This window comes from Eublepharis macularius, chromosome 13 (assembly GCF_028583425.1).
Source record: "Eublepharis macularius isolate TG4126 chromosome 13, MPM_Emac_v1.0, whole genome shotgun sequence".
NCBI lineage: Eukaryota > Metazoa > Chordata > Lepidosauria > Squamata > Eublepharidae > Eublepharis > Eublepharis macularius.
The window spans coordinates 46845428-46871362 of NC_072802.1; the positions used below are offsets into that span (position 1 = coordinate 46845428).

General features: G+C 41.6%; 2 protein-coding genes across 7 annotated transcripts in view; one reads left to right on the forward strand and one right to left on the reverse strand.

Moving 5' to 3' along the window:
* Positions 1 to 1484: 1484 nt before the first annotated feature.
* RAB36 (RAB36, member RAS oncogene family) lies at positions 1485 to 16321 on the reverse strand. 5 transcript variants are annotated; one of them, XM_054996973.1, is made up of 12 exons: positions 16257 to 16321; positions 13997 to 14159; positions 13782 to 13873; positions 11515 to 11580; positions 9459 to 9560; positions 7128 to 7192; positions 6911 to 6962; positions 4216 to 4297; positions 3165 to 3255; positions 2611 to 2730; positions 2283 to 2362; positions 1485 to 1545 (listed from the first exon to the last, which is right to left on the reverse strand). In XM_054996973.1, the coding sequence occupies exons 2-11, from the start codon at positions 14063 to 14065 to the stop codon at positions 2298 to 2300; spliced, it is 804 nt and encodes a 267-aa protein (XP_054852948.1). In that variant the 5' UTR covers positions 14066 to 14159; positions 16257 to 16321; the 3' UTR covers positions 1485 to 1545; positions 2283 to 2297. The 5 variants fall into 5 exon arrangements, with proteins under 5 accessions (XP_054852948.1, XP_054852947.1, XP_054852949.1 ...); XM_054996972.1 differs by having other exon boundaries at positions 1485 to 2362; XM_054996974.1 differs by having other exon boundaries at positions 1485 to 2362; positions 13997 to 14084; positions 16257 to 16319.
* Positions 16322 to 21334: 5013 nt separating this feature from the next.
* The window catches only part of RSPH14 (radial spoke head 14 homolog), a 79330-nt gene continuing 74729 nt past the window's right edge, over positions 21335 to 25935 (forward strand). Inside the window, exons 1-4 of one of the 2 annotated variants that reach the window (XM_054996586.1) lie at positions 21335 to 21407; positions 21722 to 21936; positions 22826 to 22928; positions 23729 to 23847. In XM_054996586.1, the coding sequence (XP_054852561.1) occupies positions 21738 to 21936; positions 22826 to 22928; positions 23729 to 23847 (421 nt within the window). In that variant the 5' untranslated portion in view covers positions 21335 to 21407; positions 21722 to 21737. The remainder of the gene's footprint in view (positions 21408 to 21721; positions 21937 to 22825; positions 22929 to 23728; positions 23848 to 25935) is intronic. The other variant, XM_054996587.1, reaches the window with a different exon arrangement.

A 25935-nucleotide genomic window follows, 5' to 3' on the forward strand; every position in this document is an offset into this window, starting at 1 on the left:
CCCACTCAGTTGGCTGTGTTGCCGGCTGAAATGATTCAAAGTAGCACCTCCCGTGTAAACAAACATGAGAGGAGCTACACAAATGTCAGATGACAACAGCTTTAACAATGCTAGTGCTACCAATAAAAAACTCTGACTCCACTCAACCCATACGTTCACTTCTTCCAAAGAGAATGATTATTGTCCCTGCCAATCCAAGGAATGTGAACAGTGGCATCATTAGGCAAAGAGAGAAAAACCTGAGCAATTTTTAGGGAACCACTTTGGCCTGAGACATCCATAACTTTAGCCAGAGACAATGGCAAGGTTTCTGCTCCTATTTTCTGCATCTTCCCCAAATGGAAAATTCATTGCCAAATGGTTTGCATTCTTGGACCAATTTTGAATTCTGAACGAATTAGATTCAGTAAATTCTGTGTTCTCTTGTTTGTGCAGGCTTGGCAGGGCCAAAAAAGCACGTGCTTTGGTTTCCTTTTAGGAAAAGGACTCAGGCTCTGTCCTAAATATGAAGCACTCTGAGGTGCTAATGAGGTGGCAGAGTGCTGAAGTAACAGAATGGAGTGTATTGCTTTAGGCTGCAAGCAACGGATTACATTTCTCAAAGTTCCCGAACAATAATAATTCCCTGTAAATTCAAAATTAGCAGGGCATGCTGAAGGCAAAGCCAAAATCTTTCTGCTTGATACGCTATTTTCTATTTGCACAGTGGTTTTATATGAGGAGCATTAAAATTCAACAGTTCCCATCTGAGTCTGAAATGGAACAGCCTTTTTGTCCCTCAGAATTCTACCACCTCATTTTGTTGCATGTATCTGTTAGTCTCTTGCCTTGAAAACTCCAGCAGAGGTCACCATAGGTCAGCTCTGACTTGATAGAACTTTCCACCTTGACCAGAGCTTCTTTACTTAGGAGCTGGAGTGTCTACTCAATTACTTCAAAACACACACTTGTACAAACTGTATAGAGTTCGATTTAGGATTCTTTGGAACAAAGCTACTTCCCACTGTTTGTTCTATTATAATAGGCTCGTAAATACCAAATCACTTGCAGGGAGTAAAAATTTCTTCCAAGTCAGCAGGTAGGAAAATTACTACAGAATGCTTTAAAATGGAGATCCCCCCCCCCAATTTATTCATTAGGATGTACAGGCAATAAAAATGTTATGGGCTTACAGGTAATTTACTTATTTCCAATGGTGAAAAAGAGGCAAGAGTCCAGTAGCACCTATAAAACTAACAAAATTAGTGGCAGTCTTTGTTAGTCTTATAGGTACTACTGGACTCTGGCTCTTTGCCACTGCTACAGACAGACTAACATGGCTACCCACCCTTATTTATTTCCAGTACTATGTTACAAACATTCCTGCCCTCTTAACAGTTTAGCCAGCAGAGATAATTCATAAGGCTGAACCAGAAGGCTACTAGAACTGGCCAAGACGCATGTCTGTAGACAAGAATACAAGAACCAAGCCATTCTACTCTGCACACAGTCTCTTCTCTCTCCTTTAATATCAGAGGTCATGGCAGCCTATAATAATTCTGGTTCCTAAAAAAAAAAAATTTACAGAGAAAATCAGAAGTGTACTTAGTTCAAAGTAATGCATATGGATTCCATATAGATTGTACTACAGTAGTAATAATTCCAGTTCTTTGTACAACAGTCCCTAAGACCTAAAGCAGTTTATGTAGTGGGATCATTATCTAATAGCCTTTCAAAACAATACAGACAACATTTTCTTCAAGGGCTGGTGCAGACATTAATATGTTTTTTTCCCTTAACCAGGATTAGAGAACAAATCATGAGATTGCATACTTTCTCCCTTTTTCAAGTGCAAATTCCTTCTGCTGATCATAGCCATGGTTAAGGATTACACTGACACTGCTAGTAAGCCAGGGTTAACACTAACCAGGAGTCAAACAGGATTTGAAACTGCCATAGTGAGAGTCTCCGAATGGTGAGCCCATCAATCTAGCTGAATTTACCAAGATAGAATAGCTTGTTCCAGAACACTGACCACAGCCAAGCCTGCCATCTCATCCCCTGTCCATGGGAACAGTTTCTACAGTTCAACATATGATGATTTTCCTAAAGACAGGCAGGCTGAGTTGCTAACATCCTCTTCTGGGAAAGGCAGGTAAGTTCCCACCATGTGAACCTAGGAGGCTGCACCACTGAAGGCAACACAATACAAAGCAACGGGCAGGTTTGCACTGCTTCTTGCCTGCCCTCCTCTTTGTTCCAGGATTCAGCTCCCCAAAGTACTATTTGTGTGAGAAGCTTACATGGAAGCCTGGCTGTTAGCAGCAACTTAGGTTGTCTTGCTGGTTGGTTTCTGAAGCTTCCAGTGAACTTCTCTCTATATCTGTAATGAGGAAACAGAGAAATGATCAGATAAATCATGTCTAAGCATCACTTTCCATGAATGTTAACAACTGTCAATGTTTCAATTACAGTTTTCCAGAAATTCTTTCACAACCTTGCAGAGCAAAATGCAGCCTCTGTGCTTAGAGCACTGTCTACAAAGGCAAGTGGAATCTGGTTCTCTCATCCACCACTCTTAACATATTGAAAGTTTTTTTGAGAGGCAAAAGCCTGCTAATCTCAACATACTGATAAGGTTTCCTGCACCAATCTGAGTCATGCGGCCATTGCTTTTCTCCAGTTCCATCAACATGGACTTTTCAAAGGCTAAGGCAGCAACTCGGGAAAAAAACTCCTTGACATTTTCCCCTGAAGAGAAAGAGAGACAGAAAGACAGAGAGAGTGTTGGTGTTTTTCTAGGTACTTGAGTAGTCAAATACAGGACCACGCATACAGACATTTGCTGCATATGGAGAACCTAACAAATTGGACCAATACATCCCCTTCTAAAAAGGAGAGAGCATGCACTTCTAGTACTCTTCCTACAAAACACAAGGGTTCAAATTTGCTGGGGTATAACCTTCTGGCACACCTTGGAGTGAGACCAACTAGGACACCAAAGCATGTACACAATTAAAAATTATCGAATGCTGAGTACAACTATGAAAGAAAACTGCTTTTCTAAACACACATAAAGACAAGCACATGGACAATATATCACAACTCCTGGAGATGACAGCTGCCATACCCATCCCTTGCCATTTTGCACTGTGCTGTGACATCCTTCGATGAGCTCAACTAACCTGTTTTGGCTGAAACTGACCAGTACTCAGCCTGCATCTCATTGGCAAAGCGAATGGCATCCAGTTCTGTCCGCTCACATGCTGCAGTGGACTGAAAAATAAAGCAAAATGCCAGGAATTGCTAGCTCTGCAAATTACATTCTCTGTGTGTGTTTTTCTCTAAACAACCTCACATTTTTATATGAGGAGGCTGTTCAGAAGTTCCACTGAACAATGCCATAATGTACATCCTAGTGTATAATGGGGTAATGCCTCAATAAGATTTCTCATCAAGAACAGCAATTTCAGAGTAACCTTTTCCCTCTTCCTGACATACAGCAGGTGCTGCACTGCTGTGGATCATTCAGCACCTCTAAACTAAGTCATCCCATAGAAAGCATGGACTTAGGATGTGAAAAGAAGGATTCAGGGGAGATCGTCCCTCCTTTTACTGGGATATTTGATGGTAGGTAATCAGCCTCACCACTGGCCATCGCTGGCAAAAGGACTTGGAGCAAAACAGAAACTACAGCATTCCCTGCCAGTGATCAGGGGAACGTTTGCTTCCTGCATGGTTGCCTCTGAGTACCTGAAGGCTTTTATATCAGACCAAGGCTCTGAATAACAATTAGGAGCACAGTCCACTCTGAAGTGTGAGCACACCTCCCAGCACAGCTTTCACCCTTAACTCCAGTGGTGTTCTTATAAGTGTTCTAGTAATGGAGGAATTATGACGAATCTTTTCTAGTCCTCGTCATGCAGCAGGACCAGCTATCTGCCAGCCATCACCGAACAAGTGTGACATAGGGACGAGGTGAAGGAAACCTGGGTTCAGTATCCATAGATATGATGTATGCTTTGGACCTCTCTCAACATAACTTACATCATGGGGTTGTACTGAATATGAATGAGGGAGAGGAGAACGTGTGTTGCCCTGAGCTCCTTGGAAGAAGAGCATAAAATGTAACACGCAACATACAAAGGAGATAAAGGAATTGTATTTAGGAGTTGTATAGTAAAAATAAAGGGACTACATTTTCAAGCAGCAACATTGGTTTGCTAAGCTACTTACTACTAAATCTTTTTTTGTTCCAACTAGAAAGATGAAGCTCGACCCTGGTTCATTCTCCCTCAGTGCATCCTCAAGCCACTGTCTGAAACACAAAAGGAAGAAAAAATAGTATGTTTGTATATGTCATAAAGGAAGAGTCAGGATCAGCCCATTACAGAGACCCCTCTGGTTGAAAAATGGGGGGAGGGGGGCACAGAGAGACCCAAACTAAGGACATTATAGCCCCTTCCACATGGGGACAGAAAAAAGCATCCCTGTAGTAGTAGCAGCAGCAAGGTAGGTGGTAGTGTCTGGGACGGTATCTGCACACCCCATTCTTGCCTCAATGTCATGTTGGCTCAGAAGCCCTCACACGCTGACAATCATGCTAGGTCCCCCTGCCTCCAGGCCATCCCCTTCCCTCCCACCCTTCACAGCTGAGCTACAGTTAAAGGGACACCATGGCTCAGCTGTGAAATGGGGGGGAAGCCTGTTAAAAGGGTGGGATATGCAGAACATAGCTCAGTTTAGCTCTGTCTCCCCTCCCCAGACTGGTTGCAGGTTGGACATCCACGTGAACGTTCCACCTGCACCTACACAGCACTTCTTCCTTGGAGTTGGATAAAAGAAAAACCTCCTTTGATCCAGCTCAAATGAGAAAGTCTGCCAGTCTCAAAAGTTGTACTTGGAAAGAACATGGTAGCATGTGGAAGATTCCAAAATATGCAGGGACATCCAGCTATTCACATGGGGTGGGGGGGAGATCCCCATATGGTAGCAGCCTCTATAGCACAATAACACAGACAGCAGTTGTCCTTTTTTTTCTTATGTCCTACAGAAAAATGAGAGCACAGTGTCTTCTGCCTGATCATGATTGTCTAGTCGACACTAGGTGAGGAGGGACACAAGGCCAAGTGAAAAATGCCTTCCTGAAAAGGGCTCAGGGTCCCTGAAACCAGCTCTCTTGTGTGCTGAACATTTTAGCTACCTTGCAAGCAAACTCCAAGGCAGAACTGAGATGTAATAAATTATGATATCTGTATCATTATTATAAATCTAATAAATAATGACTCAGATATCCTAAGTTAATTTATTACATCTCAGGTCCATGCTGAAGGCTAAAAGCAGCTTATAACAGTTTTTGTTTCAAATGCAAACACCTTGTGTTTGTACTAATCCCCACTTCCAAGGGGATCACATATGAGGTGGCAGAGAGCTGAGGTGGTAGAATGGGCTACACTACTTCAGACTGTAGGGAGAGGATAACGTTTTGGGATGTTCTCTTTTCTTAAGAACTGCCTGTAAATATGAAACCAGCCCAGAATGAATAGGGGGTGATACCTTTCTCCCTGCTGAACTAGTTTTTGTTTATTGTATTTATCTCCCATTTCCCCCAACAATCATCTCCCAAAGTGGCTTATCTGCATACAGTTTTTTAAAATATAAAGTAATACTCAGAGCTTGAATCTGCCACCTCAGTTCTGAAGTGTTACAGTCCATTTTACCACCTTATTCTCCTGCATGTCTGAACCAGGTCTCAGTAATTAAGTACTGTGGAGGTACAATGAAATAAAAATGACATTTCATAGTGGGGATGTTATCATCTATACATACATAAATCTGCTAGAATTTTCTCTAACACTAAGTATGTACGGTGAGACAGCAGTGTTGTTTGCCTTGTGACCTACCCATCCACTATTGCTCTTAGCATTGACTGAAGACCTTAGCTAGACTGGTAACAAGAGGCTCTATTTGCTCACGATTTTTACTAGCACAATCTCATTTACATATCTACCAACAATTGTCAACCTGACACATGTTTTGCCAATTTTATTCATTCCAAAGCAGGATCTTGGAAAAAACCCTTATGGAACTGATCTTATGGTGCGAAAGTACAGCAAGAGATAGAAAAAGGATATGAGAGCAGTTAAGTAATCAGATTAAAAGAACAGGAGGAAGGAGCATAGGGTAGAGGAAATTAAAGAACAAGGAAAGTAAGTGGCAGATGAACACACACCATATGCTCTTTCCTTTTGAAAAACAGTGTTTTACACTTTGCCAGTCCCCTTGGAGATGTTCTTCCTGCCCACCAAAACTAGGGAATGATTCAGCCAATCCTTCCTATTTCATTTTTTAAAAAGTCTTAGAGAGTTGGAATTGTCTTTGATGTAAAGCAACCGTGCTGACAAAGATACAAGGACAAGTAAAAAGACCCTGAAAACCTCACCAAAAACACAGGTAATATCAGAGGCTAAAGGGGAAGCAGTGATGTAGCAAAGAGAAGGAGACTCTGTAAAGACAAGAGAAGCACAGAGGGACCATCTGCTGCAGCTTTGACATTTATGTCAGTAGAGTTACTGCTGGGTTACAAGAGGATGAACAGATGGGGATCAGAGCCATACACTTTTAACAAGCACAGCTCCTATCTTGTATACCTTCTTCCTCCATATTTCACGTGTAGCAGAGAACTTTAAGGAATAGCCTAGTTAGCTTTACTTCAGACTACAGCGAAGCTAAAAGTTCCAACCCAGCAAGTCTTAGCTGCCCTCTACTTAAGCCCCGTTGAATCCATTAGGTCCGGCACCAATTTCTGAGATCCCATAGCTTGCCATTGTATCCTTTCCTATTTTGTACCTAACGAATCCCAGTTCAGCTTTATGAGAGCGTTACATAAATTGCCAGAAAAACTGTTGCAAAACAAAATGTGTTGACTTACTTGGTGTGATCCAAAGTCTGGATATCAGCCAAATCAAAGACCGTTATAACGACTGCAATGCAAACAACACAGGAAAATTGAACGCTTGGTGAAACAGCAGATTAGAGTCTTTCTAGTTTCATTACAAAGGTGTTAAAGAATAAAGATTAGGAGGAATAAGGATTAGGAGGAATAAGTAAAAATGAAGGGACCACCCAAGAAGCAGCTCTCTACTTACTTTCTGCTCCTCTGTAGTAAGCAGAAGCAATGCACTTGAACTTCTCTTGACCGGCTGTGTCCCATCTGGGAAAGAGAAAGTAAGGCAAGTAAGATCAGTTTGAATGAGCACAACCGTCCAGAACAAACCCTCTGATGAAGCTAGAGACTGGTGCTCTTTGCAGAAGCATGTAATATGTTATCATTTCACTCTCCCTCTCTCTTTCATAAAAAAAAGATATTTCAATCCTTTAGTTGTTGTTTTTTTTAAAAAACTAGTCCTATGGCATGTTCAAAACTAACAAATATACAATGTCATAAGGTTTTTTTTATCTGAGGAAGTGGGCTCTACACCATAATGCTGCCATAGCAGTGGAGAGCTACTGTGGCCCAGTGGCTAAGCGGTTTGGCTGCAAATCAGCACTTTACTGGTTTGAGCCCTACTACTGCCATGAACTCAGTAGGCAGCATTGGGTAAACCACTCCCCTCAGCCCTAGCTCCCCAGCTGTATTGTGGGGATAATAATAACGCTAACTTGTTCTCCATTCTGGGTGAGGCATTAATCTGTCTAGAAGAGTGGTATAGAAGTGCAATTATTATTATAATAAAAACTTACACTACAATATATTTAGCTGCCTTAGAGATGTCACAAGTAGGGGTGTGCACCCAAAAAATATTCGGGGGAAAGCTTCAGAAAAACCCCTGAAATCTGAAGCAGCATGCTGCTTCAGATTCGGGTTTCTAAGTCGCTTCAGTATGCTCTGTAAAGACTCGGAGCATACTGAAGTGATGGGGGAGGGGGGAGGCCACCCCCACCCTTAAACTCCCACCCCCACCCCAGCAGATTCAAGGGGACTGATTCAAATTGGACAAGTGTGGAAAGGATCTAATAACATTTTTTTTGCAGCCAAAACCTCACTAGCACTATACTGGAAATCAAAAACAATACCTACAATTAACACATGGTACAATAAAATTTGGGATCTCCTCCTAATGGAAAAAATAACTGAAAAGTTGTCTTTACAAACCAACCCTGCAGGTACCTCTAATTTTTATGCGAAATGGGAACCTTTCTTAGACTTGTTATCCAAAAATGATTTGTTACTAACAAAATTACCATATCAAGAAGTCATGAATATGGAAATGTGGGGATTATGGTAAATATATTTTGTAAAAAAAAAAAGTTGAGATTATAATTATATAGACACACCATGTATTTTTATGTTTAAATGTAGTTTAATAACTATTTGCATAGGTAAGGACATATTTGTATTAAGAACTGATTGAAATTTAGTAATGTTTCACAATGCTCTGTAAGTTATAAATTGCTAATAATAAAAATTTAAAATTTTAAAAAATAAAATAAAAATAAATTGGACAAGTGGTGGTGGACAGGAAGGGTTTCAAAATGCCTTCCCCAGAGCCAAGCCCTGATCTCATGTTGTCTCCCTAATGTTGCTAATAACAATTTTTTTAAAAAAAACATTGTAGATCCGATCACAGATCTCCTACTACCATACTTAGTTTCGCCCAAACATGACAGCCAGAGATATTAATATTAGACATGGGCACGAACAGAAAAAAAAACCGAACATGGTGTTCGTTGCCATCCACGAACAACGAACATTGACAAACATGACCTGTTCATAATCATGTTCGTTGTTCATTCTTCGTGGGGGCCAGCAGGCCCTCCTCCAGCCATCAAGATCCCTACCGCTCCACTCCCAGAAACCTTACCTGAGCAGGCAGCAGGAAAGGTACCAGTAATAAATAATAGCTTGGCCCAGAGCCTGGCAGCAGCCCTGGAACCTGAAGAGGTAGATCCCTATCCCACCACATACAAATAAAATTCAAGCTCCAATGCACTCTCTCTGTCTCTCTCTCAAAATGCCAACAGCAACTGTCTCTCCCTCACTGTCTGCAAAACCAGAGCTGGGAGCCCCCCTCCCCCCTGCTCTTTGCTTCCTTGTAACAAATTTGGAGCTCCACACTTGAAAGGAAGACCTGCCTATCAAGCTAAATTGGGCTTAGATTGGGGTTTCCAGGGCAACAGCAGGAGTTCAGACAGAGTTCAGGCAGTCCTTGCCTCCGGTTGCCAAGGGAACTGATTGCAGGTGCCAGATTGTCTGGCTTGACAAACAGCAACAAAGGAGGCCTGCAACAACCACCTGTTCGTTTAGAATGGGTCCTCAGGAACAGCTTTTTGGGCTGTTCATGGCTTTTTTTAGTTGGTATTGCTGTTCGTGCCTATCTCTAATTAATATCACTAGGTAAAGCTTGATCTGGTTCTATTAAAAGTTTCTATGTGCAAAAGAAAAAGAAATAGCAGACAATATTTGCATTCCAACTTACATTTGGAGACTATATGGAACTCCAGCTATCTCAAAACGTTCAATTTCAAAATCCACTCCAATAGTTGCTTTGTAATCACGGTCAAAAACATCTTTACAAAACCTGCAATGGAAAAAGGGGCAGAAAGATTGATCTTTTAATGGTATTTTGCTAAGAGATAAGACATGGGAAAAGAAGGAAAGTGAAAAACTGATCTAGGAATTATTTAATTACACAGTTTATTTTTTTTATTTTTTTTATTTACATTATTTATAGTCCACCTTTCTCGCTGAGATTTAAGGCAGATTCCACAGTGTTTGTCAATGGCTGGAACATTCAATAAACAATACAATTCAGTAAGGATTGCAGAAAAAACAAGCAGAAATCTGATACAAGCTGAAAACGGTCCTGATATAAAACATAAGCAAATTGACGTGACATATTACAAGACATGGAAACTATTCAGTAACAGCAACAGACAGTACACAGTACTATATTCTACAGTCCCTATCACTATCCCTTTACCAATTGTGAGCAAATTTAAAATTCCCGTTAACTAAAATAAATTTCGGAAGCCACATTACAGGCAAAAGTGCCGATGTAGAAATCTTTGATATCCTATACCAAATGGTCCAAACTTAAAAGCAAAATTTCAAGAATCAGGTATTGAATTTCAAAAATTTGATAAAAACTGATACCAAATCCTGCAGCAGAGAATTGGGAGAGGATCCAAGAGGGAAGCAAACGTAGATCATTTCTGCATTAGTTACAATTTGGCTTGGCTAGCAGACAAAATGCAATGTAATTTTATCTGCTGGCCAAGCCAAATTGTTACTAATATTCAGGACCGGCTCCTGAAACTGATATTATGATTTTTTCAAGTTCCTGAATCTACTTCTTATTTCACTGACTATTGGGTGCTCTCAAGCCACGTGCATTGTGGCCTTTTGTTATGCTGTGTGATCTAACATTATACAATATATATATTATACAATAAATGGATTCTGCTTTGGCCAGTTTATGGGCTGTGCATAATATATTATGAAATGAAATTCAGCCTTGCATTAAACATAGCTATCCAACCTACCAGTTCACACCTGTCTCTCAAGCCCTGCTCTCTGTGCCTCCACATTCAGAGGTGAGCTGGGTGACAACTAAAGAAAGGGCATTTTCCGTGGTGAATGACTTCCCCTTGCAGCTCGCCTAGTGCCTACTTTACTTTCTTTTTAACTAGGCTTTTAATTAGAATTTTTATCATGTCTGCTTCTGTTTTATGAATAATGTTTATGCTGCTTATGCCCAATAGCTTGTTTTTAATATTGTGATGTGATTTTAATTGTAAGCCATCTTGAGCAGGACTCTCAAGAAGTGGCAAAGCAATATCAGAAATAAATGCATACATAAATGATAGCTGCAGAAACTCCTAAGATTTTGCAGTACACCTTGCATATTTTCCCTCCCCCTCCCTCAAACACACATATTAGTCAAGGCATGCATGAATTCAACTGTTTCTTTAAACAAAAACATTGTGTTACTCCAGCCCATTAATGGAACTACCACTTTGTAATGAAACTACCACTACAAACCCCAAGTTCATTTTGTATTTTTACATCTTTTTATTGTATTGTTAAATATTTATATACACATTTCAAATGTTTTAATGTTTTCAATGTTTTTAATGCCTTGATATTTGCTTCCTTGGGGACCCTATTTGGGTAGAAAGGTGGCATATAAATGTTTTGAGATCCCAGGTTTCAAACTGTATGGTTTAAGAGGTGTGTGGGGCAGGGGGGGACATCCCTGGTTCATTCATGGAAAGCCTCCCCCCCTCCCTTTCTGCAGGGACAGGATGCTGTGTGGTTGACTCTAGGTCTGGAGTAGCATTACCGTAATGTCCTCTGACTTGGAAAAGACTTGTACCATTTTTATGAAGGAGAGATCTACACAAGGACTTCAAGAAATTTGACAGTGAATTTATAGCACCATAAACTGATAAAGTGAAAGGGCTTATAAAACTGGCCAACTGCAAAACACAGTTTTGACAAATTCCTGGGTTAGGAGTTGATGTTCACTGTACCTGTTGATGAGGCTTGTTTTTCCAACATAGAGGTCTCCCACTACAACCACTTTGGATATTTTTAGCCTGTGAACACATTTTCACATTAGTCCATTTTGTTTATGTTGGTCCTCACGGTTGCTTTTTGGCTAAGATAAAGTGTAGTGACCCCATTCAAAACCTCTCCTCAATTTCTTCTATTCTCTTGCTCCTGTCCTCAGTCTTCCCCCTCTCCTCATTTCCTTCCCCGTCCATAATAGCTAACTCTTCATTCTCCTTGCTCTTGCTACCCTCATCTCCTTCCCTAATCCTCACAGATGGATGTGGAGAATGCCAGAAAGACTATGAATAGAGACCACAACAGCAACACAATGTAACCACAGCAGTAGAGGACTAAGTCCAGGAGAACTAAAGAATCTGTGCGTCATATATCCTCAAAGAAACCAGATTTAGAATATCGACCAGGGTGGTTTTCAAACAGAGACAGGCTACTGTGGTTTCCTGTTGCTGCCAATATAGCATAGCAGCAACAGAGCTTCCACATGGCAGGTTTCCCTGCCTCAGTCCCTCAGCAGCAGCCACCCCATGCTTTCTTTCTGTGGATGCTGAATCATGAACTGTATATTCAAACTCCAGATAAGATTATGTACTGTGCTTTTGTTGTTCATAGTCTCTTACCGTTAGTTAGTTAGTTAGTTAGTTAGTTAGTTAGTTAGTTAGTTAGTTAGTTAGTTAGTTAGTTAGTTAGTTAGTTAGTTAGTTAGTTAGTTAGTTAGTTAGTTACACCTTTGCTCTGCAGGTAGTTGCAGTTCAGTTTTTACTGGTATAATTCACTTTTCTAAACATAACTTTAGAAACAGAAGTTAGTATTGATTTCAGTGAGTTCATATAGGAAAGCGATAGATAAGAAAGCAGGCCCTTGCCTGTTCTCCTTTATGCCCAGGTCTATCTGTCCAAGAGACCAAACATCCAAGGCTCGTTTCAATAAGGTTTGCATAAGAGAAATTCCCAGTTGAGAGTACCCCATGCTTGCCACCTTAAGGTAAAGGTAGTCCCTTGTGCAAGCACTGAGTCATTACTGACCCATGGGGGGGATGTCGCATCATGACATTTTCTTGCCAGACTTTTTGTTATGGGGTGGTTTGCCATTGCCTTCCCCAGTCATCTACACTTGGGTAAAGGAAACTGGGTACTCATTTTACCAACCTCGGAAGAATGGAAGGCTGAGTCAACCTTGAGCTGGATATCTGAACCCGGCTTCTGCTAGGATCGAACTCAGGTCATTGTGAGCAGAGCTTGGGCTGCAGTACTGCAGCTTACCACTCTGTGCCACGGGGCTCTTAGAGTTGCCACCTTACTTAGGGCAAAATTACAAGTGACAGCAGAGTGCAAAACGGACAGCTCTAACACATGAAGAATAATCAACTGGGAAGTTCTCCGAAATGAAAGGGAACTGTGCAAGAGGAGTAAGGATTGAATCTCATGTGGATTTGGAACCATGTAAAGTTGAGGAACAGCTAGGGTGTCATTTAGTTATGCTACTCCAGCCATCAAAATAATAGTAGTCCTTTACTCTAAAACGAATGTGTTGTTGTGATGGGAGGATATGTTTAGAAAGATGGGCTGTTTTCACACTGCTTACTGGCCATGGAACATCGCGCCGAGGTCCCGGAACAATAGCGTCTTCCTGGCGCAATTTTGCGTGAGAACCGTTCTCACGCGAAATTGCACCAGGAAGACGCTGTCGTTCTGGGAGCTCGGCGCGATGTTCTGTGGCTGGTAAGCAATGTGAAAATGGCCTTGGTTGAGCCTTCGGATTAGCAGTGATATTAAACTTGGCTGACCTTTTCCAATATTTATAAGGACTAGCCCTGAAACTGTAGCTTCTTAGAAACAGCAAAATGTGCCAAACATGATTGAATACCTGAACACAAGACTCAGGAAAAGAAAGTAAGCCAGAGGGAAAATGCTGAAAGAGAGAAGCAGATAGAAACTGCTGTCAGTTGGCTGAAACACCTAGAGATTACAGGATCTCCCTCTTTGGGAATCTAATGAATGGCAGCAGATTTACTTCTCTATAAGACTTTTTTTTTGCCTCCACCTGTGCTCTACTTTGCCTCCACCTGTGCTCTACATGTGTATTTATAAATAAAGCAAATATTTAAAAATAAGACTTGAGTGCTGCCTTCTCAAAAACCGAAGCGTGCTATTCCTGGAACTCCTCAGCACTTGAGGACATGACAGTAGATTCTGGAACACAAATGTTGATATCTCAATGTAAAACTCACCCGACAGCACCAATGTTTTGTCGCTGACAGGCACTCCTCACCTGGGCATGGAAGTGATCTTTGAATTGTAGGCAGGCTTCAGGTGTGTACCACTGTAGACACAAAGAGAGTAGAGTGATAGCTATTCTGCCATGAGTTCCCCTAGCTAACTTGTTTGGGCTGAGAGAACAGCTGAAGCTGCCGATTAAATGAAGAGAGATGAAAAGTTCACTTACCTTTGGGAAGTGGGAGATTATTCTGTCTCTGCTCACTGGTGGTACAACATGCAATAAAGTGGTCTTCATTGCCCAAATTCAATCGGTCCTACAATGAATGAAATATAACTACTTCCAACTGTCATTCATGAGCTCATCAGGTTAAGGGCACCATTTTGGGAGGCTGAAAAGTGAAATAAAAATCTAATAAATGGACATCAGACAGCAACTATGAGATCAACTGGGTAGACTTGCCAACAGAGACAGAATAGAACAACAATAACATTTAGCATTTATGTCATGCTTTAGAGCAGTGGTTCTCAAGCTTTAGCAGCCCATATACCTCCACTCTTGTTTTAAAATTTTGGCCACCCCAAGCTCTCCCCTCTTCCTTTAGCTCTATCTTTTTAAACTATGCTTCCTGGCTAACACTGCTGGCTCCCACCGTGTGCCAGACAACCCTTTCCAAAAGTACACATGGTAAATCACATGTCTTCAAAGCAAAACAGTGAGAGATCAATCAGCTACACTTTGAAAGCAAGTTTAAGAAAAATGTTTCTATTTTCTGTCCATGTCCTACAAGATCCAGTTGTAGAGGGTAGCCAAGTCTGTAGGACTCTGTCCCGAGTTCTACTCCATCTCTTCAGTACAGGAGACTTTACAAGGGAGACAGGAAGAAACATAAAACTTGTAAAAACAACACTCTGCTTATCTCAGAATATATCATCTCTAAAAGGGGTATGACCTTCAGAGCTGTGAAGATGAAATTAACAAACCTTCTGAGGAATGATCTCCAGCAATGTGTAGAGAGGTGAAATTGACAGAGCCTTTAGCTCTGTCTTTTTAAACTACACTTCCCAGCTAACATTGCATCTCCTTACACTTGAGCATCCTTGTGTAAGATGTCTCATGTAGAGAGACTCAGTGTGCCTATTAGAAAAGATAGTGGTGGAGTAAGGGGTAAACCAGTAACAACAAACCCACTCACACTGCAAACACTTCCAAAAGATAGCCTTTCCAACCCTATAAATCGCTGTAGGTCTTAGGGCAGAACTTGGTCCGTAAGCAGGGCTTTTTTTCAGCTGGAACGCAGTGGAATAGAGTTCTGGAACCTCTTGAAAATGGTTACATGGCTTGTGGCCCCACCCCCTGATCTCCAGACAGAAGGGAGTTTAGATTGCTCTCTGCGCTGCCAATCTAAACTCCCCTCTGTCTGGAGATCAGGGGGAGGGGCCACCAGCCATACGACCATTTTCTCCAAGGGCAACCCACTGAGTTCCATCACCTCTTTTCCCAGAAAAAAAGCCCTGTCCGTAAGGAATATAAGGATTAAATTTTCCACTTTGAATTGTCCTCTAAAAACTGGCCAGCATATCTGTTTTCCCTGACCAGTTCATATTTTTATTCCATGTGAAGGAAATTTGCAGCCTGTTGCTGAGGAATTTTTCATTTCCTTTGGTAATAAAATACCCAAGACTTTGTCCAATAAAAGGTGCCAGTATGTTGCTATAGTAAAGGTGACTGGCATCCTGAGCCCACAAAGCCACTGAAACGGAGACAGGAGACTCCCCTTGCAAGGGCCTCTTGCCAGAGTCAACAGGCTTTTATCTGTTCAGGTTATGTTTTAACCTACTCTAACCTGAGGGCCTAGTTTAGAAAACAATATTGAGAAAAAGAATTTCCTGTTCACCCTCCACCACAAAATGACCAACTTAAAAAGCTCACTTGTTCAGTATTCTTCACAAGGTAATATAAAATTTTCCTTTGTTTAAAAGCAAAATTATCTATGGAAACCCTTCTCCAGCCGGACAGCATTTTGTATAACAACGTTGCAGGAAATTTAATTTAATCCAACCAGACAGAAGACAAGGGGAAAGACCTGTGATATTAATTTTGTGTTTATTTTGAAACCAACCAAGGTAGAAAGTGAAAGGCAGGGAGCACCATATGGATTTTCCATCCTAGATGCCAAAATACCTTCGCCCAGAATGTTGTTCCTGTCGGACAAAATATAGCAAAGAAATCAAATATATGTTCTTACAGAAAACCCATTTAACACTCACAAGTGGAACACACACCCTAGTTCAGTAGCTCAGCTTTACCAAGCTGCTTGTTCAAAACAGAACAGCTTACTCATGCTTAAGGAAACCAAGGGATACAGGAGGATAGGGTCTAAACCCCTCCTCTTTTACAGCTCAGTCACCTGCCATTGCATTTACAATAAGGATATTTCCCATAAGGATTCAGTTTGTTTAGCAAAGAGTGAGGGAAAAGGACTCACCGTGCAGCAGTTCATGCAGCAAGCTCCCCGTCATATACACCGCTCTGCTTGCTGCTGTGTTGCCATAGCAACTACAGTGCAACTTTCAACACCTCCCTCCAAATACGAAGGTGGAGTTCAAATGCAAAGCGACTAACCAATCATTTGAGAGATTTTGCAGCCCTCTAAAATCCAGCTCTGTGGCACAGAAAATCAGGTTATAACAGGATGTCGCCATTTTGTGAGATGTTTGCACTTGAAAGGGATGATGCTGATAATTTCAGAGATAGCAGCATCAAATAACCCTTTCTGGAAAGAAAACAGATAATTTACTGAGCTCAGAAAGAGCACTTCTGGGAAAAGGCAACAAGTTTATTAGTTATGCCTACCCATAGTGAGTATAGTGACATCTACCTTCTTTGTATGTTTAAATCCATCCATCATATGTAGTTAATGCCTGCTGTGGTGTTCTGCCCTTTAGGTCTGGGCCCAGAATGAGATTTGAATATTATTTTACATCTTCTGTTAAGGCAAAGCCTACGTACAGAAGAGCCAAAATTCTACGGTTTACAAAACTGGCAGCAATTGGCAAGAGTCATCTTTTAGGGTCAAACTAGATGTGACACTGAGAGATCACTGAACAGAGCTCCATTTTTTTTTTAAAAAAAAGGAAAGAATGGATTTGGACTGAGTCACAGCATGGGGTAGTTCAGCTGTTTCTCTTGCACTGTTTCTCTGATCATTTTATTTTACTTCATTTATACCCTGCCTTTTTCCACAATGGGGACCCAAAGCAGCTTACATCATTCTCTTCTTCTCCATTTTTTTTTCTCACAGCAAACTCGGTGAGGTAGGTTAGGCTGAACGAGTGTGACTGGCCCAGGGTCACCCAGGGAGGTTTCAGGGCAGAGTGAGGAATTGAAACTGGGTCACCTAGATCCCAGTCCATCACTCTAGCCACTACACTACACTGGCTTTTAAGCTTGTTTCCCACCCATCCAGAGCTGCTTCACACAGGGAAACAGAGGCATCTGTTCATACAGTAAAAAAAAATCCACCAGCTTATCTGAATTAAATAGTTGTATTTCTTGGCTCTGTCATTTGCCAGCGGAGGAAAACAAATTTAAGTGGAACTGTGTGCAACTACTACAGTACACAATAGCAAATTTACCACAGTAATAGAATTAGGAGCTGTCAAACCAGAGAAGTGACCTGTAAGATGGGATTATTTCCTCCTATACATAGTGAGCAAGAAAAGTAATGATTAAAAAACATTTTTACTATAATATGTTGGCTTCTGGCTGTGAATTTTGCTAACAAGCCAGCATCCATTCTCATGTCTTATTTTAATCCATCTGATCTATTTGACCTCTGCTGTTGTAAAATCCTTTTAAAACAGCTTTTTATTGTTACATGATGTCAGCTCGGTAAAAAATAGATGGTGCATATAAATAATCATATTGTTTATTGGTACTGGAGAAGTACAATACCCTACAACAAAAACCACTAATGTAACCAGCTTCACAACTGCCAACATGAAAGCTTAGAACATCCCCCAAATTAGGTCATAAGCACCACAGAGGCATATGATGGTTGTCTGTCAAACAATCCAGTTTAAAGCCCAGTATAATGCTATGCCTTTAGTAGGATGAAAAGGCAAGCAACAGTCTGGAGAATGCCCCTTTCTCTGACAGGATTCTGCCATAAAACTTATCATCGCTTGGTAACTCAATACAAGCTGTCTTGCACAGCTCCCAGTCATTCTGGAGGGCCTTCTGCAAGTGAACTTCCTAATAAATTGTGCCCCGTGAGTCTCTTCCATGTCTCTCATCTGCTGCCCAGAGGCTGCCTCGCTTTGCCTCACTGGCAGGTCCACACTTGTTGTCACACACTAGGGTTGCTTCATAAACAGTTGTGCTATCATTGTGCTATTGTTGCCCTATAGGAATAATTTTCAGCTGGGCTGCCCTGTCCACACAGGAAAATCTAGTTCTAGTGGCAGCCATTTCTTGTGCATTCGCTCTCTAAGCGTGAGTCACTTTATATTCCTCCTATGTAAATGTCATGAAAGGTTTTCACCTTTCGCCTTAAACAAAGGCAAAGCTGGGGGGAGGGCTTTCATCATGGTTGGCAGGTCATATAAACTAAAGGTGACATTTAGCACTCATCTGGCACCTTGTTATCTTTAAGAAGGATACATTTGTGAGATGATAAGAAGAACGCTGGCAAATCCAAGTCATAACATCCAAGCATTTGGGAGGCTATGTCCTGCTATAACTCCAAACACCCCTTTGTCTCACTTATCTTTTACCTAGATGGCAGATTTCTAAAGAGAGACAGTGAAAAAGGTAGGGAAAAGGGCAATTTAGGAAAGAGGCAGCCAAACCTCTCTCCCATAATGCCCTGCAATAGAACCAAACTGAAAAAGACTTATAACTGAAGCTACATGATTATAAAAATCCCTTAATATTGTGCTTCTCAGATTCCAATCCTAAATGCATTTACAAAAGAGTAAATCCCATTGAACTCAATGCTTAGGAATGCCTTATTAGTCCACAAAGCACTCTGCAATGTTTGTCTTGTTCAGCCCAGCTTGGCGGTGCTGAATGTCTCATATAATCTACATCAAGAGATTTCTTCTGCAGAAAACAGGCTCCTATGGGTCAACTGAGGGCAGGTCCAGTTCCTTTTGTCTCTTTCTGGAGCAAAGTTTCCATTGGCCTTAACAAACTTCTATTGAGGAAAGCTTGCTGGTGTAGTCAGGAAACCCTTATGGCTCAGTCAGGACTGGATTCTGACACAATGAGGCCTTGAACAATATCAGCTTAAGAGGCCCCATTCCATACAAATGACATTTTATTATTATTCACATGGAAAGGACACTAAAAATATAAATATGAACATTCTGGGATTTTTTTCTTTGCACTTCCACCTTTGAATATATGCAAAAACAAAATTTTCACTTGCATCACTCACAATCGTAACTTATGTTTTGTCAAGTACCTTCTCTTATTGTGAGGTCTTAAACTGTAGCTTAACCATCCATCCCTAAACTGAGGGCATTGAGGCCAAAGCATGCCAGACCCCTGCCCCTCTTGAGGAAAGGGCCCCCTTCGGCCGCTGCCCAAGAAATGTCCCTGGCTACAACAGTCCCTCCCAGGCAGCCTGTGCAGGCTAGCCAGACCAACATGACTGCCCTAGCTGTCATCCCCATATAGGCATGCCAACCTCCAGGTGATGGCTGGAGTTCTCCCTGCATTACAACGGATCTCCAGGCCACAAATATCAGTTCCCCAGGAGAAAATGGCAGCTTTGGACTGTGGATTCTATAGTATTATACCCTGCTAAGGCTCCTCCATTTCCCAAACGTTGTCCTATCCAGGCTCCAACCCCAAATGTCATGTATGCCAGCATACCTGCCAATGTTGTGTTTTGTATTTTGTGCTGATCATGACTGTTTGTTAAGGTTGTATTCTGTTGTATCATCTGAGAGTGTGTTAACTGTTAACATGTAATATACTGGGCCAGTGATGGTTGACTGTTATCTGTTGCAAAGTATTTACTTTCACTTTTGGAGCAAGTGTCCTTGGATGCAAGCTGCGAGCAGCAAGCAATGTATCTTTTCTCAGAGACTGGGATGATTTCATTCTGTACTCTGTCTAGCCTAAACTAATCAGTTCCCATGTAACTCTTTGGGGTTTTCGCACCAGAATGTCAATAGACCCAAGGGGTGGGAAGTTTCCCTATAATTAGTAGTGCCCTTTTTTGAATAGTCACTTCTGCCAATTGCTACCTTTGTGTGAACACCCTGAACTGAATGGATCTCTAACAAAGTTGCTTCAACTGGAACACCTGTGTGTTAACTGTGAACTTGAAGGGACCTAACTGCCAGGGACTGACACCAAATCTCTAGGAAAATCTTTTCCCATCCTGGAACCGGCAACCCTAGCCCCTGAGGATCATCAGCCAATTCTGTAATGCCACCCCTTCAGAGCTGGAGCTAGGATGGCCAGTCTTCAGGTGGTACTTCCAAACAGACCGTAGTGCCCGTAATACACTAAACAAATATTACTGTACAAATTTATATATAATTTTATAAGCAATGTTAAAGTGCTAGTGCATAAATATCAGTGAATAAATAATGATTAAGATACAACAGTAGCCACAGGCCTTAAACAATTTGTGCAGGAGATAAGGAATACAGTATCAAGATAATGCAGAATGTCCTTATGTACAACACACTAATTGACTGGTAAATATCAAGCACATTGGCAACCTTACAATAAATACAAGAATAAATAATCCAATAATCGTTATTTATTCACTGATATTTATGCACTAGCACTTGAACATTACTTATAAAATTATATATAAATTTGTACAGTAATATTTGTTTAGTATATTACGGGCACTACAGTCTGTTTGGAAGTGCTCTTTACCCGTAATAGCCCTAGATGTTAACCTTCAGGTGGTGGCTGGAGATCTGGAATTTCAACTGATGTCCAGACTACAGAAATCAGTTCTCCTGGAGAAAATGGCAGCTTTGGAGGGTGGACTCTATGGCATTATACCCTGCTGAGGTCCCTATGTTCTCCACAGTCTACCCTCTCCAAACTCCACCTGCAAATCTCCAGGAATTTCCCAAACGGGAGTTGGTACCCTTAAGCAGAACGGACCATGATGCTTGCGGCTTCACACACCCTGGAAACTCTAACCCCTCTTTAAACTGAGTAAGGGAAAGAGCGAACCACCCAGGCTCTTAAGATGATTTCCCTCAGCTTTCCCGCCGGGTCACCCACGCCAGCGGCTCGCCCCGACCTCCTCCTCCCCTCCTTCCAGGGAGGAAAGGAAGCCTTTGTCTTTTTTTCCTCTCCCGCCCCGCCCCTTTAGCGCTCTCCGGTACGCTAATATCGCAGCTTGCGCCGCATTCTGCTCTCTCATGTCGTCGTTGCGGCCGCTCAGGTACGCCAACCGCGGGCAGCGACTACGGCATTTATGTTCCGCAGAACACAGGCGCCGCCACTGAGTTTGCCGACGGGCGTAATCTGGTATTCTCAGAAAGCGGTGTCTGCCTGAGTGCGTCGCTAGCGCCTAGCAACCCGGGCGATCGTCTCGAGCTCAACCGGGTTGAGGGACTCGTTGCCTGACTGAAGGGCTCGGCGGTTTGGTTTGGTGGGTGTTCCCTGCCAGTTCTGTCTTCTGCTTTCTCCCAAATGCTTCTCCTTCACGACGATTATTTTTCTTTCACATAGTTATTGTTAACAGGGGGACGGGGGGAATAGATTCCTACTTTAAATTTAGACTCCCCTTAAAGATCTCAAATGCCAAACAGTCACGTATCTTCTTAACAAGTGTTCCTTACAGTTGAAACAAAGGTGGTGTGCGGGTGTGTCTCTTTCCCCAGTCCTCTCTTGATACTGGGGAGGTTTCAGTTCACCAAATAGAGATACTCTTGGATCCGATGTATTGATTCCTTCCTTCCTTAGATAGAAAGGATTTGCAATGGCACACCCACGTATCTCATCCAAATTGCCTCCTGATATTGATCCCACCAAAGCCCCTATTGCCTTTGGTCGGAGGGCTCTTCCTAAGCTCAACGAGGAATTAGAAGACTCTGACCTGCTGACCCGGCAGCGGGCACTGATGTCACTATGTGATCTGATGCATGATCCAGAGAATGCATACCAAGCAATAAATATAGGTAAGAAATCACTGGTGTTACTCCTGCCATTTGACACTGTTACCCTAACCATAATATTACTGCAATGCCAGTGTAATCTCACAAATTCCATTTGAATGGAATTCAAATGGGAGGACAAAAATGCTAATATAGCACTCGTTCACTTCAGACTACAAAATGTGTAGAGCTTATGTATGTGTGGAAGTGCACAAAATTTAATTTTATCTGTGGATGGAGGACTGTGTAGGGAATTCCTAAATTCTCAACTGTATCAATAGGTGTTGGGGAAGGGGGTAATGTGGGTTCTGCTCTATTGATTTTAAATTGGAATGTTTCAGATATGATTTGTAAGCTGCCTTGAGCTACAAGGAAAGGTAGGATATAAATATTGCAATACAAAAATATCAGCAAAATGTCTTACGTGTTTACATCCTTGATACTGATGGGGTTGAGTACCTCTTTGTAAATCAGGATAGACCAAAAATACATCTTTGTACTATGTACAGTTAGGCCTCCAGGCATCTTGAAGAGCTCAAATGGTCTCTCTTCAGAGGTGTACCACATGGTGAGCCATCAGGCATCTGGGAGTCTTGATGGTGTCAGATGTTATATAAATGAGGTTCTCAGGTGGAAAAAGAGCAATCAGGCACATAATGAGAGGCTGAAATACCTAACCTAACTAGGTTTCAAGGAAAGAACCTGAAAATAAATGAAGACAGACCATTCATGCTTGACAGCAGTCCTATAATATTCAGGCTGAGAGACTTGTGGCAGGGTATGTGCTGATCTCTGGATGTGTGCAATGCTGTATGATGCATATATTCACAGGCTTTTAAGCTGGGTGCTTTTAAACTACTGCTTAAACTACCAAACCTAAGAATGTAATAGGATTATCTATCATATTTTTCAGGATTTGTAGATAACTTGAAAAAGCTGCTTTTGGATGAAGATCAAACAGTGCGACAAAAAACAACAGAGGTTCTATATATAATGGCTACACATAATGTTGGCAGGTTGGTATTCTGTTTCCAGTTTAATGTGAACTATTACAGGATTGATGTTTAGATACAGATACAAGCAGTTCCATTCTGCAACAAATTTTCCAGGTTCTAGAAATGAGTGTTTTATGTGCTTACCATTATTAGGTGTAGAAGACTGCATGTATAATGATTAGAAAAGGGGAGACCCTTCCCCCCAATCATGTTGAGCTTGCAAGCACCTTTGGAATTTTGAGAACATGTAATGGATGCCACTACAAAATGGTTGCCACAGGGCAGGGCCAACATGAATATATTGAGAGGCTCAAATGTTGGACAGTTCCATGCTAAGTGTCCTACACCAAGCTAAGGGTAACTTGCCTCTTAATAGGTGTTCCCTGAAGATGCAAGATGCTTCCTAGGCTCTTCTGAAGCATCTCCTGTTCCAAGGAGGTGAATGAAAGATGGGATCAGCTCTTTGGGATGTTTGGCTTCAGTTTCCAAAGAAAGATGAGCATTTGCATTTTGCATCTCTACAAAGAAAGACCACCAAGTCCAAAGACATAACAAATCTGTGTTCAGGTCATGAATGCCAAATGAGATGTATGTGCCTGGGATCAGCTCTGTACTTTGCTAATGAGCAAGCTGATAGGGAGCTCACTGGAGAGTTTTGAGTCTGTCACTCTTCCTCTTGGCTTAGCCTATTTTACAGAGTTTTTTGTGAAGATAAAATGGAGGGGGAAACCACGTACCTCACTGTGAGCATACTGGAGGAATGGGAGGACAAAAATGTGATTGATTACTTGTATTACTTAAACGTGTGCTTTCTAATTTAGGTACAGTTTTATAAAACATGGAGTCATTCCAGCTCTGGCACAACTTTTGAATGATCCAGTTGACATCTGCCGTTGGAACATGCACTATGGATTGAAACTAATGTCAGAATGGGCTCCAGGTATGATGGATTAAAATTCACAGCCTTCGACAAAATTCACAGTATTTGTTAGCCAGAACCATTGATTACTTTCATTTTACTGTTTGCAAGTAATAATAGTTTACATTTATATAATGGGTATTTGAATCCTAAAATGTGTGCTAAAGAAATGCTTTTGCACTGTACATGTAAGGTCTAGTCTCCCAGGCATTTGAGTCTTCTCAAGCTATAATTAATTGTTGTGCTAGTATCAGAAAAAGTTTTTACCTATGCCACATCACCTAACAACAGATTCCAAGTCGCAAATTGAATTTCTTGAGACATTTGTAGCTAATTTCTCTGCAGGTATACCTCAGCATTTGTGGCTTACATTTGTGTGAATTGAATCATTTGATCTGTGTATGGAAGAAGGAAAGTGGAGAAGAGTTAGTAGAACATACATTTGGATGGGGTATTGGACTCGGTTGGTTTACCTGTCACCTCCAAAACATTTAGAATATACCTATATAACAACAACATTCCAGTTAGATACCACCCTTCAGGACAACTTAATGCCCACTCAGAGCGGTTTACAAAGTATGTTGTTATCCATAACAATCACCCTGTAAGGTGGGTGTGGCTGAGAGAGCTCTGAGAGAACTGTGAATGACCCAAGCTCACCCAGCTGGCTTCAAGTGGAGGAGTGGGGAATCAAACCCAGTTCTCCGGATTAAAATCCCACCACTCTTAACCACTACACCAAACTGTATCTATGATACAGATAGGATCAGTTTAAGGCATTTTGCCACCCCAAACATCCTCCTCCCAAATACTGGGTCTAAGGTGGACTCTAGTAGCAGCACAAGTCTGGGAGTTGACAACAAGTGCAAGCCACACCTGTCACCTTCTCCCACATTGCTGCCTCCACCAATTTGGTGTTCAAAGTAATCACTTGGGTTGATTGGGCAGTGAACCAGCTCTGACTAGAAAGTTAAACTTCTTAAAGATTTGTTCCTTCTCTCGGGGGGACCCTAGAAGGGCTGGGGATATATATCTAATTCTTGTTAACTACACTAATCTATATTTCCCAGGATTCTTCAGGATAAGATATGATAATTTTAAACTAGTATTTGCAGATTTGTAGTATAGATATGTCCTGTGATGAGTGTTGATCTGTGATTTGTTGGTGCAGCAGATACTCTGTGGTGGACCGCAGTTTCCCTTAATATTCTGATTTATCTGAACTTATGTTGTTTTTGTTCACTTGATGTTAGCAAGATGGTTAAGATCATTAGCTATGAGCAGGGCATTTTTCTGGGAAAAGAGGTGGTGTAACTCAGTGATGGAACTCAGGATCACACAATGACGTCACTTTGGGTCAGCTGGAACAAGGGGGGAGTTCTTTAAAGTTTAAATTGCCCTTGGCGGAAATGGTCACATGGTTGGTGGCCCCACCCCCTGATCTCCAGACAGAGGGGAGTTTAGATTGCCCTCTGCGCCGGTGCCCTCTGCGCCGGTAGAGGGCAATCTAAACTCCCCTCTGTCTGGAGATTGGGGCGGAGCCACCAGCCATGTGACCATTTTTAAGAGGTGCTGGAACTCCGTTCCACCGCGTTCCCGCTGAAAAAAAGCCCTGGCTATGAGCAGAAAGTCCCTGTTTTGAATCTTAGCACACTGTGTGGTCTGCTGGCAAACCACATAGTATCCTCCTATTTGAAACAAAGGGCCAGTGATATCAGCATATTTTATGGGGTGTTGAAGGGGTCACTGAGTATATAAGGCTACATATCCTATTTTTGATTCTATTTTTTATTTGTTGTTGTTCCTATTATTTCTTATTACCCATGCCATTTCCTCTTTCTGGGATTCTTTCCCCCAGTTCAACAGTAAGGTTGCAAGTTGTTCAGGGCAGCTTTGTTGTTTTTTAAAAGCACTAAAACTGGCCTTATATAATAGCCAATCATAATGTATTTAGAAAATGTTTCCAATGTGGTAGAAAAAGCACAATTGTCTCTCGGTGGTAGTGGAATATGAAATTGCTTTTTAAAATTTCTGCATAAGGAACAACTTATTACTGCTTTACACATGGAATATTCCAGTTTTCCTTTGCTAGTGTATATGAAATAAATT

Excerpts from the sequence above, each read along its gene's own strand:
- RAB36 (XM_054996973.1), bottom strand. The coding sequence starts at position 14,065 with ATGAAGACCACTTTATTGCATGTTGTACCACCAGTGAGCAGAGACAGA. Across the intron at positions 6,963-7,127 it reads TTACTACAGAGGAGCAGAAA|TCGTTATAACGGTCTTTGAT; the intron begins GTAAGTAGAGAG and ends TTTGCATTGCAG. Across the intron at positions 3,256-4,215 it reads GAACAAAAAAAGATTTAGTA|TCCACTGCAGCATGTGAGCG; the intron begins GTAAGTAGCTTA and ends TTTATTTTTCAG.